The sequence below is a fragment of the Idiotropiscis lumnitzeri genome, chromosome 20 (assembly GCF_059441095.1).
Source record: "Idiotropiscis lumnitzeri isolate Australia: NSW breed Sydney's pygmy pipehorse chromosome 20, RoL_Ilum_1.0, whole genome shotgun sequence".
In the NCBI taxonomy this organism is placed as follows: Eukaryota; Metazoa; Chordata; class Actinopteri; order Syngnathiformes; family Syngnathidae; genus Idiotropiscis; species Idiotropiscis lumnitzeri.
Window position 1 is genome coordinate 7,067,197 of NC_142410.1, and position 12,034 is coordinate 7,079,230.

Here is a 12,034-nt window from a genome sequence, read left to right on the forward strand (position 1 = left end):
ATTGTCCTCCAATAATCTCCTAATTTAGTTTATTTAATCGTTTGAGGAGGGAATTGGGCTATTTTTTTTTTTTTTCAAGAATTCTGTGATTTCATTTGTTGAAAAATCACATTAGGTACAAAATGGAAGAAAAAGACAGGACGTAAAAGCGAGGACCAGGAAGTGGAAAAGAAAATCGAGATGACACCTCTTTGAATCAACGGTCGCAAATCTGAGAGTAAGTAAAGTGTGAGAAGCTTTAAAAATTGTATTTTAAAAAAACATATGAATTCATAACGATTTTTACTCTTCCCTTCCTAGGAGCGACTTGGAATCCCGATTGGACTCTTTCTCCCCAGAAAAGGTAAGTTTTGCATCCTTATCTTTTTCTTTTCCCACCAAATTATTTTGCATATTCCTCAGACATGCAACCGCACGCTCGGTGAAACTTTGACATTTGATCAGACGCTTGTGCTTTAAGTTGGCAGCCATTTTGACACCAACAGACAAGCTTCGACCTGATTAGCTTGTTACAAATGCCGAGCTTCTTCTACTGAATGATTTTATTGCTCATAATGAGGCATATGAGTGTGATGTGTCAAAAGTTGCATGCGACGTGGATCCATTTTTTTTGTCGCTTCACTGCCACAAATGTTACGAGCATTTCTCAGATCTGCGAATTTTGTGAAGCCGCAAAATTCAAAACAATTGTATCTCGGGAAAAGATGTCGATTACTCGATTAATCGGCGGAATAATCGACATCGACAAAGAGAATCTTACTATGAAGGAGTCATTAAAACAGATACGAGCTTCAAATGGAAGAGCAAGTTGAAAACGTGTCCTTAAACCGTTCCAACAAGGACAAAAAAAATAAATAAAAATACGTTTATCAAAATATCCTCAGGCACCATGCTTCAAAGCGCCCCGCCACAAATAATGATAAGGACTACAGTGCTCTAGTCGCTTTTGTGGTAACTGATCACCTGTTCCCTCACTTTCAAGCCGTTAGTATGCAGCAAAGGAGGTCAAATCCAAACGTTTCCCCGCAGTCACGTGACCAGCAGGCTCCCCGTCTATTTGATAACCTGCCACGGCGAGGTGCTCCCTCCTTTGTTTTCTTTTTTTTTGTTTTTTGCACGGTGATTGAAATTCCTCACACCCACTCGTCGGCCGATCATATCACCGCCACCCACAGCAAAGCCTCGGCGGTTTCGCTGCCCCGTAAAGATATGTTTTCATTTCATGAGCCAAGAATCCACTCCGGTGCGTATGAAATGACGCCAAATGTTGACCACATTTTGGAGGTTAGAATTTTAATTCATGATTGCCAGTTTTCACCTTGACGGTTTTCGTTCACGGAGACGAAAGAGACAAAGCAAGCGAGGATGAGAGTAGATGGATCGCTCAGATGTGCACGGGCAAGCGTTATTAGAGAAGCAGCAGATTTTTCGATTTTTCGATGATGCTTCATTTGAGCAATTTTTTTTTTTTTTTTTTGGGATGGCCAATAAAATTCCACCCAAGCATCCCTTAAATGTAATTAGTGGTAATATAATATAATCATTGCTGTCGCTGTCGACATATAAATCTTAGATGAACACAATCGACGACAATCCTGTTCCTCGAGGTCCGCTGTCCTGTTTTCCATCTCTCCCTGCTGCAACACAGCTGATTCAAATGATCGTTATCTAGCTTCTGCAGACCTCGCTGAGAATCGGATCATTCCAATCAGGTGTGTTGCGGCAGCGAGAGATGGAAAACAGACAGGATTACCCCGCCCTTGAGGAACAGGATTGAGGACCCCTGGTCTTGTTTCTATCAACCAGTACACTTTTATTCAGATCAATTCTGTATCCATTAGATTTTTTTTTTCCATATGCGAGTGTTGCGTGGAATTTCTTCGTTTCTGTTACAGTGAATTGAACAATTGAATGTGATTGATCGGCAAAAGCCGACCAATATTTTCATGAATGGAATATTAACAAGGATGATTGGCATTAAGGCTTCTCCTCTTAATTATCTCAAACCTTCTTCATCTTAATCGTTGTTCAGTCCAAAAAGTGTGATACCATCCATGGATTGGGGCGTTTGTAATTTAGTGGGTCAATATTTGCGTTCCGACACCAAAACTCCAGTTAGTCGTCCTATTTTGCATTATGCGTATGGAATGACGAAGCCTGTTCTGATGCGAGGCGAAACGACACGAACAGTCAGGAATCAAATGAACCGGATCAATGAGAATATTCACAAGAATCAAAGCCCCGTTATAAGCGTGAGATCCGGTTGGACGAGTGTGCGATGAGAAACCAAACCTTTAACTCATTCACTGCCATTGACGGATAAAGACGTCAAAAATCTTTTTTTTTTTTTCGACTGGAAGTGAATGAGTTAACATTGTTGATAGCCATTTGACGGAATTTCCTTGAGCAACGTGCACAAAAAATGCTGTAAAGTGCTTCTACTTCATACTTTAAAGAACAGCTCAGCTGAAGTTTCAAAGTCTTTCTTCTCTGAATATTCTGGTCTCTGAATAAATGGTCACGTTGAGGTGATGCCTGCTCATCTCATATCTTTGCTTCGACCGGATCTGCGGTATTCATCAGAATCAGTCTTCTTCTACTCCCACTTGAAATCATGCCCCACCATCTCATAGAACTTGACATTGAAAGGTCTGTAGAAGTCCCGCAGCTGCTCGATGGCGTCCCGTTCGATCTGCACGTGAGTCCTGCCCTTGGACTTCCCCAGGCAGCGAGGCGAGCCGCTGCTCTCGGGTTTCTTGAGGCACGGGAAGCCTTTGGTACGGTTGAAGTAGAAGTGCTTGTCCGTGACGATGCGCTTGAGCCCCAGGAAGTCCTGCACCTGAGCCAGCTCGCCCGCCGGGTCCGTTATGAGGCGCTCGCCGCTGACAAAGTGGATCTGAGCCAGAGGGAAGTAGCGCAGCCAGTTCTCCAGGTGAAGGGCGTACAGTCCGATGCGGATGGCGTTCCAGGATGTGTCCACCAGGCCCGAGGTCTGGTTCTGGAAGGCGAGCGCTTGGAAGCTCGGCAAATCTGGAGTTTTGGATAAAGTCTGGGTGTAATCTGATATGGCTCGGGTGACGGGGTCTCGCACCACCACGATGAGCTTGGTGTCTCGGGACATAGCGGCGATCCGGTGCGGCGTCTCTTTTGTCACAAAGTAGCTGGGCGTTTTCTCCATGGTTAGTTGGCCTTCCAGAGTCCTTGGCATCAAACCTCTGAAGGAAACATAAAAGCAAATGGAAGACTTCTTGTTTACGTCCACTTCAATTATTTCTTTTGCGCTCTGTCGTGGTGGAAGCAGCACTTATGAAATGCTGCACAAGATAAGCCACTCAAACGTGGAGGACACCGTGTCCTTTGTAAAAAGGAAAATGGGAATGTTGGATGTTTCCACTCCAGGAGATGTGAATGAGCGGCAGAAAGTGCAGTGGTGGAAAGTAATGAAAGACAAATACGTCAAATATGTGGACTTTACTTGAATATTTTTTTACATGTTTTTACATTTATTTGCGACATTTGAAAAAAAGACACCAGTACTTCATACTCCTATTTTGTCAGAATTTGCTTGTTACGTAAAAAGAGAGTGGTGAAATCTCTCGACAAGGCGGAAAGATTTTGAGATTCAACATATTCCACATCCATTACCTTATTTTATTTGAAAAATTCTCCGTCCGATCTGGGAATAAAAATCCACATTTGGTGCATTTGTGATACACCAAATGACGTGCCGTCATTTTTATCGCCACCAAATAAAGACATCGAGGAGCATTTCTATTTCTATTTCTATCTGATAGTGGCCCTCGAGTACCGGAGTTTGACCCTCGTGATATAAGTTAAAGCTAAGGGTTAGTTAAAAAGACTTTTTAGATTTGGGAAAATTAATTAATTAATTAATTCGGTGAAAATGTTGGAAATGTCTGATTTCGCGATTAAATCACACAGAATTCATATTAAATTTGTCTACCCTAAATAAAAATTATTAGCTTTAACCTGACAACCAAGAAGGAAATTCCACAAAAAAAAAAAAATTATTAGCTAATTTTGCATTTTTGTAAATAAAAAAAAAGCCTATTTAGCTTGGTTTAAAAAATTTTTTTAAAAATTCTAAAAATATTCAAATATTGTATATAATTAACAGTAAAAATAATTTTATACATTTTATTCTTTCCTCATTTGCTTTTACGTACACAATCATTTATTTGCCAGAGTCTTTCCACCAGAATCCATACTTCGACTCAAGAGTGCAAGAACTTTCCCCACCTCTGATAAAGCCTTCAAATCCTAGCCGACGAGAATCTCCTTTTGGCCTCAAACCCAGTTTCTTGATGCAAATGAAGACGCCGAAGCGATGCGAAAGTGCAGTCACTTGTCACCAGAGAATTGTGTCGCACACAGCTCTATCGTGCGGCATGCTTCAAGCGCAATAAATCACCATGAAGGCACGCACAACACATCCAGCAGCAGGTGACTGTGCTCGCTTACTCGCAAGTCGACAAAGTGGAACGCGAGCTGATACTTGATCTGAAACTCTCTAAGATGGCTGTTAATCGAATTCATTTGGTATATACAGTAAGATCAATTCGTTAACAATTTCAACTAAAAATTGACTGCAAATTATGACTCCAAAAAGTTTCATATCATATCAAACTCATCTTGAAGCACTATCCAAATTTTTAAAAATAAAATGCACCCTATGGCATATAAAGTGATGACCCTTCAATTTCCACTAACAACCCAGGCTAAACTTAGCTCCTCCCCTCCGTGACATCAATTACTGTACTTTCCTATGTAGACAGCCTTAGTGGCATCTTGTGGCACCTGCAATTAAAAAATAAATAAATAAAACGTAAAAAGATGAATTAGTCATCGCCGTGGTTGTAATTACTGTGGCGTAAAACAACTTTTAAACGTTAATGAGCGCTTATTACATGCTTATTATCACCATATGTAACGCTGACATTTCGAGCGAAATGTTAAACATATTTCGGTGGTTCCGTTTCTGTGTATAAGTCCTCGTTAAAAAATTCAAACCCCAATTTTACGGATTGTGATTCATCGCATGGTAGTAACTAAAAATTGATACGCTTGACTGTTATGAATGTTGTCACGATTTTTTTTTTTTAAAGACAGGAGTAAAATATGAGCACCTGTGCAGTACTGCAAATGATAACTCCAAGATCAGAAAATAATACAGTACCTCTCTCTATCAAAACAGAGCATCATTATCTTTAGAAAGATTTTTTTTATGGAGCTTTATATATTGGATCTCATTAGCTTGTCCAAGAGAATTTAATGACGAGTCCAGGAAGCAAATATATGTGCTCTTGGTCTGCAGTGCAGTCCCTTCAGTCCAGTAATTTTCCACAGCAAGTGAAATAAAAAGCAAGTATAAAGCCAGCATTTATAACCCAAATCAGCAAAAAATATTAATCGCTTTATCGGTTTGAGCAGGCGTGGGCAAACTTTTGTTCTCCTGGGGCTCATTTTCTTGCTTTAATAGCATAACTAAAAGTAAGTCATTTTTAACTTGCGCTCATAACATCAATTAAAAAGAAAATCGATGCGTTTGCTCATTGCTGGGTTGGAACGATGAAAAGTCATCATATCTTCTCCGTGTGATTGTTTGTTGAAGAAGTTTTCAGTGAAGTCCTCCACTGCAGACCTCTGGGATTTGAGAGCATTTGCAAACTTCCAGGAATCTTTAGCTTCACCTTTTTACTGGTTTGAGATAAACACTTGCTCACAGTTTGCCCCACGGGTCAATAAATTGCTGTCCAGCTCCACAGTTTGACCTTTACTCATCAGACGCAAACGTATGTTTATGATGGCCTCCCAAACCCCCAAAGTCGGAGTTGGCATTTGACCTTTTCTGGTGGCGGCTGACAATCACAATGCCGGAACGCCAATTAATATAATGGGGAGGCATTCTTCTGCTGATATTTCATATGAGCACGACTGCTTGAGGGCAAATTATTCGCAAGAATGTCAATGTGATAGGATTCCCATCTTAATTTCAAGCATTTTAAATGGATAGTGACTTCATGTGTGGACTTTTTGTATGGTGCGGTATAAGAATGCTGCCGTTACACGTGAGATATGTCTTGCATTGAGGCTCACGATAGATTTTGTGGGTTTTGCCTCATGAAGTGTTTGACAGGCCTTTGACAAATATATCCGTTTAATGAGGCCACGCTTTGTTAAAGGCCCTCCACGTCGCAGTTTGGGATCAATAACCAACAAATTACCAACTTCTTTGCGGATGATAAAAAAAAAAGTACAGTAGGCAGTTGTGCGTGGTGTGTGCGTGTATGTGTGTGTGTGTGTGAGTATATATATATATATATATATTTCTTTTAACAAAATCAATAGTTCTTTGAGTGACAATCAGAATTCTGCAATATTTTATTAAAGGCAGAACTCATACTATGTATATGTAATTTACACACCCCCAGGTTCTGTCCGCTTACCTGTACCACTCGAGTCCTCTGTCATAGTGCCTGTCAAAAAAGTGCGTCTCGGTCCCAGCCGCCCTCACGTCCGGATGGATTCGTATGAACTCCAGAACCGCTCTTGTCCCTCCCTTCTTCACGCCAACTATGACGGCATTGGGCAACTTTTTATTGCCAAACTTCGGGTGCCCCATCGGCGGGCTGGGCGTGTCGCTCCTGGCGTGGAGCGCAACTGGGGGCGGCCACTCGGCAGCCTTCACCCGAGATGCCTCCACGGCCGACGGGCGAGGAGACGCGCAGGCTCCGTCGCCCGGGAGCCGCCGACTGCAGCTCGGCGCCGGATCCCCCGTGGTCGGCAGCATGAGGTGGTCCGCGTGGAATAACGCGCAGTAGCCCACGTAGGAAAGGAACAGGGACAACAAGCACAATGATGTTTTTGTAAGCCGGCGATTGAAGAGGAGCGCGCATGCCATCTCTCCATGGATACCAACAGCGCATCTTTTATTTTTCTTTAATTAATCTTGCCTAATGTCTTCAAAGCTTTGAAAAGATCGCATTCCATCTCGTCTGATGCGTATCCAAAACTTCGCATGTGAGGGGGGTGGGGGGGCGACCTCCGGTGAGTGCCCCGCTCTTGCGAACATGGCCATGACGCACCGGGAGGGAAGACGCGCGAGGTCTGCCAACTTCGTCTGGCTCTCTGCAAACACGAGTGCTGCTGCAAGAAAAGAAGAAGAAGAAAAAAAAAACTCGCGCCGTGACGTCACAGCATTTTTGCATTAAACACGCGCTGGGCTCTCACTCAGACTTGACTTGCTCGCTCCTCAGCGAGCTGCACCCAGCAGATGCCTGACAACATTTCCAGCACTTTGCATGAAATCAACCCAGTGCAATAGTCTTAATCACATTCGGATTTGTTAATTCATGACAACATATCATAGCAATCCAGAGATAGCCTGCCTCCTTGTGGCTGTGGGTAGCAATTACAATTGCTCATTGGACACTCCTCCTGTGGCGGCATTTGATTCATTTCCTCTTTCGAGTTTTGTTTTAGCAATTATACTTTTCTCTCCAGTGTCCAAATGTGCTTCTCAAAGTTGGATGTTCTCTACTGCAGTTGTTAGCTTAGCAATTAGCATAGCTTCTCCGTCTTTCCTTATCATCCTTTCGTGAGAATTATACGAGTCAGAAACGCCACGGCAGCTATGATTCCTGTGGCAGGAGCCACTCTGCAACGTTATAACAAGAGATTTGCTTATATTTAAAAGCAAATTACTAATAATAGCAGCGTTAGCCTCACGATGCTATTTTCCGCCATTGGTGCATTCGGCTAATATTCCGCGAGACTCCGCGAGCGCAAACCGCTGAATAAAACAGCAGAATTCACCTTGACGGACACAAATGACGTGACAGTGTTTTGCTTTTGGGCAAGGACACGGGTCGGGTCATCCCTCTTCGTTCCCTGACGAGTGGACTGACAATCCCGGAGGGGGGTAAACGTGAAGATAAAAACTCCCCCGTACTGCTCGGGCGCGCGGGGAGGAGTTGAGGTGTCACCGCGTTGCTCCCGAGGGTGCCTGCGCCCAATCTCGGAGGCCTCTGATTAAAGAATGATTTATAGGGGCCAGTCAGAAGCCCCCCCCCCCCCCCCTCTTGGCAATCTGTCTCATGAATGAGATTTTTCCACACAAGAGGGCGGGTGAATCAAATCTCGAAGCGAGTAAGTCTACGCGGCGCGGCGATGGGAGTCTCTGATTAAATGTTATAATCACCTCTGCTGAGTGTGCATCCTGTGTTTCCTGCTTTTGTTTTTTTTTTTTTATCAGGGACATTGCCTTATATCTGTTTACACTGAGTTCAGTTCACAGGGGCATGTGGTTTATTTTCAGCTATCACAGACTGCAAAGTCCCAGTGGGTGGTTTCATATAAAAAAAAAAATTGCTAGGGCAGTAAGCACTCAAGTAGGCTCCATAGCCGTACTCTTTCCGATTTTTTGACTCCTACAAAGGAGAGGTAGGGACCGTATAAACGCTTAATATAAAAATGCTTAATGTCACTTCGTGTCAGGAGAGTCTGATGAATTGTCGAAATGCACGTGCACATTTCTACTCATGCCCACGTCAACCTCTGAAATTATGAGAACATTCGGCTCAATATTTTGGGTTTCATGGACAATAATGTCTTCTTTTCCACTGATTGTATCTTAATGAGGAAAATTCTTCATCTCCATAAAATCCGAAATATTGAGACGATCGTTATAAAAATTTTGGAGGTTGAAGTGGGCATAAGTACAAATGTCCACATTAAAATATTTCATGATTGATCGCAGTTTTATGACGTTAGGCAAATGTAAGCTTTTCTTTATAGTGAGAAGAAAAGGCTCAATGTCTATGAAATCCAAAATATCAGAGCAATTGTTCAGAAATGTCAACCGCCACACCCCAAGCCGGCATTTACAAAAAGATGTTTGTCGAAGGGGGATCGGCTTTGAAAATAAAAAGACAACAATACTTTATTTAGACTTCATTTTGCCATTCAATCATGACTGTGTTGACTCTAAAGCACATAATGGAACGGAGGGAAAAAAAGGTCACATGTTTGAATGCATTTATGTTAAAAAGCATCAAATTTGTAGCATCGAATCCAAGTAAAAAGTCCAAATCTCAAATCAACAGATCACAGCCAGTAAAAAGAAAGCGTTCCAGTGTGTGTTTTTTTTTTCCTAATATCGCTCGTTTGTCTGGTGGCGAATTCCAAAAAGCCACTTTTTCTTGCTGACCTCTGTGCCGGCGGCTCAGCTCGTTTGTCAGCGCTAAGTGAGGCCTGAGGTGGGGGAGATTGGGAATTGGGGGGGGGTGTTGGTGTCACCACTTTGATACAGATGATGCGCACAACTTCACCAGCTCGCAGATGGATGAGCGATGGATGACTTCTTAGTCGAAACAATTCACGCCCACTCCATAAAGCCAACACCCTCCGAGCTCTTTTATTGAGTGGCGCTCTTGAGCACATAAATGGACCCAAGGGGGCCACCACGCTGCATAAAGTGCATCTATTATCTGTTGGAGCAACCCTCTCGGAGGTGTAGAGATGTTTATAATAGACGATGTTAGTAATCACTTTATATTTCCACCGATATAAATCACTCAAACGTACTTCTTGTCAAAATATGGCTTTTGTCCCTTGTTAAGTGTTGATTTAATAACATAATATGACATATTCTTGGGGGGGGGATATAGAAGAATAAATGAATCGATTGTATACAAATATATACAGCCGTATAGTTATTTATTATTTATTTATACATATATTTATATCTGTGTTGTTTTTAATAGGCAACGTCTCATGACCTTTGGAGGTAAACATTGTACTTCTGTTTAATTGGCATTCCGATTATAAAGTGGGGGGGTGAGGGGTCCTCTAAAGCCAAAACTCCTACAACAGCACAACCTACCGGTGGAACAAGGATAACACAATTAATTTGTGGAGCGATTTAGATTGATAGGGACACGAAATGACCCCAGTCCAGAAAACACTGACGTTTAAAATGGAATGTTTTCACTCGCTGACCGATACATTAGGTACACCGTCATCTAATGTCATCCAATTTTTCTGCCTTTACAAACCTAATACCGACACTTTATTTTCAGTTTCGCTTCACTATTTTTATTCCTTAGTAATTTGTTATAAAACTGGAATTGAAGCTAATGTACTCATATAATACAGCTCAGATTGAGTATGCTACTGTAAATCGTGCATAATACCAAATCGATATTTTTTTTGGGGGGGGGGGGTTATTTGGTCAAATAAATTGAATGGATGGAACATGATCCCCAAAATAACATTCACCGTGAAGAATTTTCTTTTGAAGGAAGACGTGTCAGTGCTCTGATTTTTTTTCTTCCTTTAATTATATTCTGCAGCAGCATGACCTATGAAACACATCTAACTCCTTTGGGATTTCTGTATCAACCATATGCTGATCTAATGTGCGCATAATGTCATAACAGCGTTCTGCTGACTGGTGATTTGCGTCTAGAATCCCTTTGGGAGATGGACACATTCAGTTATCATTGTGGCATGACCTTTATTACGCTCTGTTGTTTGATATTCACGTGATGTCTGTTTGTATGGGCATATATCATTTTATAAGAATATTATGTTACCGTAAATGTAACTTCTGTCTTCCGTGCCTGATCAAATGACTGCAACTGGAAATATTTGTGGAATGTCTGATTGGGAATTAATGCGGAATTAATTATTGGATGAAAAATAGGAAATAATGGGAAAACTGAGTAAGGCGTGGATTTTTAGAACATATTAAAGTTAGAATCGTTTGAATCGGTCGAGAAATATAGAAGTTGATGAAGTTCAAATAACGGCAGAAAAAAAATAAAATAAAGGTAGAATAACGCATGAATGTTTTGAGCATTCACACAATTAAAAGAAATTAGTAACAATGGCTTGAGACTGCTTGCAATTCACATTTTAACCACAAGAGGGAAGTAAAGGATAAAATGTTTAAAAGGCCGCTATAGGAAAGTTGTCAACGTTCTCAGTACTGAAATCCTACATTTTAAAAATTCAAGAGCACCTTTGGTAATAGACATCAAATATCCACGTCAATGCAGTTATTGACGTAATAATAATCGGTTATTTGTGTGGTATTAAAAAAAAAACACAACAGCAATGACAACACTGCATCTTGACTTGTGGAGTCAAACTGTTGTATATTCTATTCTATTTTTTTAATTAGAGTGTGCCCATCCTATACATGTGTATTCATAACATGTAGTCAACTTACATTCAAACCCACCGACTCATACACACACACTTGAAGTGAGTTCTCCTCTCCCAGACAGGAAATGATGTCAGCCCTCCGTCTCCAAGGAGATGGAGGCAGTTGCTAAGATACGGTGACACCAGGTTTTTTTCCTCACTGTTTTCTCTCAGCCTCCCATATATTGGCACCACAAAATGTATATACTTTTTTTCTTTTTCTTCACATTGGTGAGGGGGATAGAATTGACAGACGTGTGTACGGGCGCACTCCACCCATCAGGCCCCCTCCCTCCAAAACTCCCTTCACAGTGTGAGCTGCACCTCTGTGGTGCTATCAGCATGCCACATATGTCTCGGCGCGCTAGCATGTCTCTGCCAAATCCTCGCCGCCCTCCCTCTCCCGTTCTCCTCCCGTGGCTCCCAACACGGCGTTAAGTTGAAGCGGTTTAGTTTGCATCGGAAAGTGCCACGCGCTTGTCCTCTGCATGGAAGGATGACAATCCCCTCCTCTGTGCTCTTCGTGTACTGATGACACGAGCAATACTGCCGTGATGTTTATTTATGGTGAACAAATGCATGTCCGTGTCCTCCTCTCCTCACACAGATGCTCAAGGGTGCCTGCGAATTCACGAGCCATACATGCAGAAGGGGGGGGTTGCAGAGGGGGGGGGGGGATATCAGATTCAATGTGCAATGACACAGTGAGGACACGGAGTGGAAAGCAGAGTGGGTTGGGGGGTGGGGGGGGGCAAGCGCCGGGGACTTGGCAGGGGCGGCGTGGAGTCATTTTAAATGGCGTGGC

The 12,034-nt window shown here is 42.3% G+C and overlaps 1 protein-coding gene across 1 annotated transcript; it reads right to left on the bottom strand.

The window, feature by feature from the left end:
- Nucleotides 1–1,234: 1,234 nt before the first annotated feature.
- On the bottom strand, nucleotides 1,235–7,295 carry LOC148317363 (heparan sulfate glucosamine 3-O-sulfotransferase 2-like). The gene is made up of 2 exons (XM_088284289.1): nucleotides 6,468–7,295; nucleotides 1,235–3,215 (listed from the first exon to the last, which is right to left on the bottom strand). Exons 1-2 carry the CDS (start codon nucleotides 6,920–6,922, stop codon nucleotides 2,597–2,599), a joined length of 1,074 nt encoding a protein of 357 aa, XP_088140415.1. The 5' UTR covers nucleotides 6,923–7,295; the 3' UTR covers nucleotides 1,235–2,596.
- Between the last annotated feature and the right edge of the window lie 4,739 nt (nucleotides 7,296–12,034).

What these genes read in the sequence shown, in the direction of transcription:
- LOC148317363 (XM_088284289.1), bottom strand. Translation starts at nt 6,922, where the DNA reads ATGGCATGCGCGCTCCTCTTCAATCGCCGGCTTACAAAAACATCATTG. An exon ending in AGAGGACTCGAGTGGTACAG is followed by an intron (nt 3,216 to 6,467) that starts GTAAGCGGACAG and finishes TGTTTCCTTCAG; the next exon opens with AGGTTTGATGCCAAGGACTC.